Raw genomic sequence first — 7166 nt, forward strand, 5'->3', positions numbered from 1 at the left:
CTCCCCTACAGATGCCCCGTGCCTGGCTGTGACAGCCTGGGTCACATCAGTGGGAAGTACGCCACTCATCGCAGTGCCTATGGGTGCCCGCTAGCTGCCCGCAGGCAGAAAGAGGGGATGCTCAACGGTAACCCTTTCTCCTGGAAGGCCTTCAAGACGGAGGCCCCCAACTGCCCCACCCCCGGCTGTGATGGATCAGGACACGCCAACGGCAGCTTCCTCACACACCGCAGGTAAGGACCAATCACAACACAGAACACAGGCCAGCTTTCTCACACATCGCAGGTAAGGACCAATCACAACACAGAACACAGGGCAGCTTCCTCACACACCGCAGGTACGGACCAATCACAACACAGAACACAGCCCAGCTTTCTCACACATCGCAGGTAAGGACCAATCACAACACAGAACACAGGGCAGCTTCCTCACACACCGCAGGTACGGACCAATCACAACACAGAACACAGGGCAGCTTTCTCACACATTGCAGGTAAGGACCAATCACAACACAGAACACAGGCCAGCTTCCTCACACATCGCAGGTACGGACCAATCACAACACAGAACACAGGGCATCTTCCTCACACACCGCAGGTACGGACCAATCACAGCACAGAACACAGGACAGCTGACAGACAAATGATTACCACTGATTGAGTTACAAATCTAAATGTATAATTTTGTGGTTCATTCATGGTTTTAAATACTCAACTTGATTAAATTGACCATCTTTATTCCTCCTGTTTGTAGTCTCTCTGGCTGTCCCAGAGCCTCCTTTGCCAGAAAGAAAACCAAGATCCCTGGAGATGAATACCTGAGCACCAAGTTCAGGGCCAGCGACGGTAAAAGCACAACTGAATAGGGAATACCTTTATGTGACAGTCAATGTCTAGCCAATACCCAGCTAGCACATTTGGTTCCTTGGAAGTTTTGGGAACGTATGCTTTTGGTTTCACATTGGTTGTGGGAACGAAGTCCTACATTAAACTGAATTATTTTTTTTTTTAGTTCTGAGAAAAGAAGTGAACGTTCCCTATATTCTGGGAATGCTTATCTTTGGTAGCAGAGAGGTTCTGAGAACGTTTTACTCTGGTTCCTTAAAAGTTTTTCTGGGAGGTTTTATCAATTAGAGGTCATTTAGAGGTTTTTGAATAACTTCCTTAAAACATTCACTGAATGTTTCATTAAGACTTTTAATAATACTGCTAGCTTATTTTGGGGTTAACTTTTTTTTTTAACTCCAGGCACAGATAGAACCAGTGATGTATATAAACTCTGGATTGCTGATGCTACTGTAGGTATTGGCCATTGAGAGGCTTTGAAGCCACTGGTCGGCCATATTGGTACTCCCCAGTAGGAGCAGTCCTTCAAAGGAATGAATGGAATTCTACATTATTTCAATTAAATGTCAAAATGACATGTATATAAGTATTTTTGTTGTTGTAGTGGGAAATGTTCCTGTTAATACAACCTCATGCTAATCGCATTAGCCTACGTTAGCTCAACCGTTCTGTGGTAGGGACACCGATCACAAAGAAGTTTTAAGATCAGGTGTGGTCAATTAGTGGGCACGGATATATAAAAATCATTGGATAGGACACATGGAAATTATTTTCCTTTGACATTAATCATGCAAACATAATTATTTTATTGTGGCATGGCATCAGTGAGATTCAGACCTATAATCTTCTGTTCTCTTTCCATGGAATTAGTCCACAGCGCCACCAGGAGGGAGCTAGCATGCCATGTTTTTTATGCATACAAAGCTGTTCATTATAGTCTATTCAAACAGACCCCGTTTTAAAGGAAACAAGCACTCATTAAGATCAATTAGTGGGCGCGGCCAACACACCTGAACACACTTAACAAGAGAGAGGAAAAGAGAGAGTTTTGTTGATTCTGCAACAGGAATGTTTTTAAATAACATTCTTAGAACTTTCTCTGAATGTTACTAAAGTTTTCTTGTGGTTTTTATGGAAAGTTTTCTTATGGTTATTGGAACAATTTGAGAACAGTACTTTAAATAGAACCCATGAGGAAACCTGGAGGAAACGGTACGCTGAAGTACTCAAATTCTCAAAGGAGAACGTTGTTTCTTAACGTTCTCTTAACTATTTGAGAACATTCCCAATGTCAAACCAGTTGGAGAACGTTCCTAAAACATTACCAACATGTTAATTAAATGTCAACAACATGTTTGAACTTTTAGGAAACGTTCTGTTCAAGTAATGAAATATTAAGAAAATATAAATGTTTTGTCAAGTTCCTTATACGTGCTGAGAACGTTCCAACGCCATGCGACTATCCTGCGCCATTCCCAGAACGTTGTGGGAAGGTTGTACGTAAAATAACCACAGGACAACCACGCTCTCACCAAGCTCTAAGAAACATATGGTTCTCAGAACATTATGTGCTAGCTGGGTACAGTTTATCAAGCTAGGATGGCCCATTTCTCCTGTCCCCTCATATAACCTTATGCATCTCAATCATCTCTTCCCTTCCATCCTGTAGTTCTGAATAATGACGAGGACATCAAGCAACTCAACAAGGAGATCAATGAGCTCAATGAGACCAACAACGAGATGGAGACAGACATGGTGAACCTGCAGACACAGGTGTTTGTGTGTGTGCGTGTGCGTGCACGTGTGTGTGTACACGCTCATGTTTTAAAACCTCATACCCCCTACATTGTGATTTATTGTAAAATGCCTGAGCTCAAGTAAATCTATATACTGTATGTGTAAATAACTGTTGTGCTGTGGTGCAGATCTTATCCATGGAGAAGAACCTGAAGAACATTGAGGTGGAGAACAAGCTGATTGAGGAGCAGAACGAGACTCTCTTCATGGAGTTATCTGGCCTCAGCCACGCCCTGATCCGCAGCCTGGCCAACATACGCATCCCACACATGGTGAGTTATATACAATTTATATACAGTTACATACAGTACTGATAAAGCTGTGGCCGAGTCTCGAACATGCAGACACATATTAATACACACACTGAACAGAAACACGCTAACACAAACACACAAACACACTAACACAAACACACAAACACACAAACACAAACACACAGACACACTAACACAAACACACTAACACAAACAAAATTCCTTGTTTTTCGCATAACAGCAGGAGCCAATCACTGAGCAGAATTTCGACAGATACGTGAGCACCCTGACTGACATGTACACCAACAAGGAACGCTTCCAGAACCCGGAGAACAAGGCGCTTCTGGAGAGCATCAACAAGGCTGTGAAGAGCATCAAGGTGTGAAAACCTCCAACGAGGAAGAAGAGTGTAAACATGTAAAAGGAGAGAGATGGTGTCAAGAGACTAGAGTATATTTAAAGAGAATACGAATACAAAAAGGGCATTCAGGTTTTATAAATGGCAACTTAAATTAATCCCAGGGAGCATTCTGTAAAGAAGAAAACGTAACTAGGACCAAAATCCAAACATGCTGCTGCTGGGATTGGGAAGGAGGAAGTGGAATTGAACCAATTCTTTTGGTTTGAATTGATGAACAAAATATATATCTGGGGTTTTGTTTCTTTGTTTTATGTTACCTTCATCGTTTTCATGTATGTCCTGTTTTGGAGGCATCTCTGTTTTGGAGGCATCTCTGTTTTGGAGGCATCTCTGTTTTGGAGGCATCTGTGTTTTGGAGGCATCTGTGTTTTGGAGGCATCTTTTTGACTGTCCCAATTCATACTGTAATTCAAGCTTTAGTTCAGCAACAATTTGGAGAAGAAAGAAAGAAAGAACGAAGGATGGAAGTAGTGGTACGATGTCAGATGGTATGAGGTGAAGAAAACCCACTGGAAAACTGTCCACATTGTGTCCCAGAAAAGACACAAAGGCTTCAGAAATGTTGTTCTGGGGCAGGATAAGGTGAGAGTGCTTGTGTATGAGTGGGTAGTGTGTGATACTGAGCACAGCAGCACTCCTATCGAGTAGAAGTGAATGGAGAATCCCTGAACTCTGGGGTCTTCTTGAGCAAGGTTCATGTGCTTAGTGTTGTTACTGCAGCAAGATGTCAACATGACTCCATGTCTTGTCTCAATTCAGAGGAAAACAGCTCTTCAAGCGAAGATTAAGTCACAAATCACTGGTTTCTCTATATTTCTGATGGAAGATCTGAGAGCAACAGATGCAGCCTTCTTTCTTTGAACTGAATGATGATGGTAATAGAGTGCACACTTGTCTATTCCTGTTAGTTTGTGGTACAATATTTATTGTTATATGAATTATTTAAATTTGTGAATGCGCAAATTGTAATGTATTGTAATTGTATGTGTATTTATTTGATTTGGTCTATTTATTATTTTTTTTAAATTTATATTTAGTAAATCAAAAAATGCAACCCTGCTGGTCTATCATGGCCATAAAGATTTAAAATAGGAAGTCTTCTACATCAATATTTAAAAAGCTATATAGACAACTGTCCACACTTGATTATTTTATATATCTTATTTTATTTTAAATAATTTGTAAACATTTTTAATTGCAAATATTTTATAACTGACAAAGTTTTGATAATTTTATAAAAGTTTTCTCCTTCATTTATGTTATTTCCTTTATCTGTAAAGTATCTTCAGATACCCACGGCTTAAAAAGAAAGTATGTATTTATTATTTATTTAATATTAAATATTGATATGATTGTATATTTATTTTGCTATTTATGTGTGTGTTGTGATGGGTATCAGTAGTCTTAAAGTCCATTGATAATATTTAAATAAAATTAAAAACCATTCTCAGAAAGAATAAATAGAATATTGTTTGATTACTTAGGCTTTCCTAGATATACCAGCAGTTGTAAAAGCAAAATAACCAACGAAAGCAATCACTGTTCTGTTGGTGTCAGAGTGGCTTTGTGTCATCGATGATTTATTTGCTTTTTGTCAGGAAAAATTAAGACCAAGAAAATAGACAGGTATAAGGATCAAATGTTACCTCTCCAAGCGCTTTGTAGCGGCCAACACTGGCTTACCCAAAACATCTTTAATGTACTGGAGATGTTTTAATGCCTTTTGATAAATTATTTTTCTCTTTTCATTATTTTCTCTCAATGTGTTGAGCAGAAGCTCCATAGAGCTCTGTTCCAGAAGTGTTCCATCTAGACTGGATGTCTTGGTCCAAAACACATCTTCAAGGAAAAACTAAACCATCAAGGAGGATGACTTCTTTGACAATTTATACCACATACACTTCTACGCCCTTGTAGCCTTATTCTAGATGACATTTGTTGACGCACAAAGTGCCACTACCACTCAGTTTCTTTCCTGATTCTTTGCATTCTGCCATGTACGATGTCTGGTCACATGACATGGCCAGGGCATCAGACCGAGAGTTGGGATTGTTTCAGATGCCTTTGTTTCTTTGCCAAGATGGCCATAAGTACACTATATATACATTCTGTATAAATAGAGTTTAAAATGCTATATATATATGAATAGAAACATACATATATTTTTCCAGTGTAATTGTTGACTATTTTTCTCTTGTATTAGCTTATCAAAGGAACAGTAGTTGTCTGAGAGTTGTGACGACTAGAGGTGGTTATGACTGTGGTGTTAAAGATACTCAACAAAACTGTCATTGTTTTTTAGGTTTCCTTTTCTTCTCTATCCTTGATCCAGACATGATGATAATAATAATAATAATACATGGGACTTATATAGTGCTTTTTCAAGGACCCAAAGTCGACCTGTTGTAAATGCTAATGTCTGTTGTAATGAATCTGAAATGACTGTCATTTTAACTAAATGGTTGGCTCTTTGTTCAAGTGTCATGTGAGTGACTTCATGTATAGAGGACTCTTCATAGTAGTCACATTGGCTCTATATTGTGCAGTACTGTGTCGTTATGATAAGGTTATGATCATGTCAGCCCACTGAGAGGAGTTTTTAAACACGGATCACAATGTTAAAAAGCCAATAGGGAAAGTGTAGTACTTGCTCTGAGTGATCTGTTGCAGCTAGTGGGAGACCCTGTGATAATATGATGAGGTAGCCTAGTGGGAGACCCTGTGATAATATGATGAGGTAGCCTAGTGGGAGACCCTGTGATAATATGATGAGGTAACCTAGTGGGAGACCCTGTGATAATATGATGAGGTAGCCTAGTGGGAGACCCTGTGATAATCTGATGAGGTAACCTAGTGGGAGACCCTGTGATAATATGATGAGGTAGCCTAGTGGGAGACCCTGTGATAATATGATGAGGTAGCCTAGTGGGAGACCCTGTGATAATCTGATGAGGTAGCCTAGTGGGAGACCCTGTGATAATATGATGAGGTAGCCTAGTGGGAGACCCTGTGATAATAGGATGAGGTAGCCTAGTGGGAGACCCTGTGATAATATAATGAGGTAGCCTAGTGGGAGACCCTGTGATAATATAATGAGGTAGCCTAGTGGGAGACCCTGTGATAATCTGATGAGGTAGCCTAGTGGGAGACCCTGTGATAATATGATGAGGTAGCCTAGTGGGAGACCCTGTGATAATATGATGAGGTAGCCTAGTGGGAGACCCTGTGATAATATGATGAGGTAGCCTAGTGGGAGACCCTGTGATGATATGATGAGGTAGCCTAGTGGGAGACCCTGTGATAATATGATGACGTAGCCTAGTGGGAGACCCTGTGATAATATGATGAGGTAACCTAGTGGGAGACCCTGTGATAATATGATGAGGTAGCCTAGTGGGAGACCCTGTGATAATCTGATGAGGTAACCTAGTGGGAGACCCTGTGATAATAGGATGAGGTAGCCTAGTGGGAGACCCTGTGATAATATGATGAGGTAGCCTAGTGGGAGACCCTGTGATAATCTGATGAGGTAACCTAGTGGGAGACCCTGTGATAATAGGATGAGGTAGCCTAGTGGGAGACCCTGTGATAATATGATGAGGTAGCCTAGTGGGAGAACCTGTGATAATATGATGCGGTAGCCTAGTGGGAGACCCTGTGATAATAGGATGAGGTAGCCTAGTGGGAGACCCTGTGATAATATGATGAGGTAGCCTAGTGGGAGACCCTGTGATAATATGATGAGGTAGCCTAGTGGGAGACCCTGTGATAATATGATGAGTAGCCTAGTGGAGACCATGTGATAGATGATGAGGTAGCCTAGTGGGAGACCCTGTGATAATATGATGA

At 40.7% G+C, this 7166-nt stretch overlaps 1 protein-coding gene across 1 annotated transcript in view; it reads left to right on the forward strand.

Annotated features, from left to right (window-relative positions):
* Positions 1-4778, forward strand: part of LOC115166460 (myelin transcription factor 1-like) — a 5223-nt gene extending 445 nt beyond the window's left edge. Inside the window, exons 2-6 of the mRNA XM_029720359.1 lie at positions 12-233; positions 754-845; positions 2515-2618; positions 2771-2914; positions 3138-4778. Coding sequence (XP_029576219.1) covers positions 12-233; positions 754-845; positions 2515-2618; positions 2771-2914; positions 3138-3281 — 706 coding nt within the window. The 3' untranslated portion in view covers positions 3282-4778. The remainder of the gene's footprint in view (positions 1-11; positions 234-753; positions 846-2514; positions 2619-2770; positions 2915-3137) is intronic.
* The last annotated feature ends 2388 nt before the right edge of the window (positions 4779-7166 follow it).

Source organism: Salmo trutta, chromosome 28 (assembly GCF_901001165.1).
Source record: "Salmo trutta chromosome 28, fSalTru1.1, whole genome shotgun sequence".
NCBI lineage: Eukaryota > Metazoa > Chordata > Actinopteri > Salmoniformes > Salmonidae > Salmo > Salmo trutta.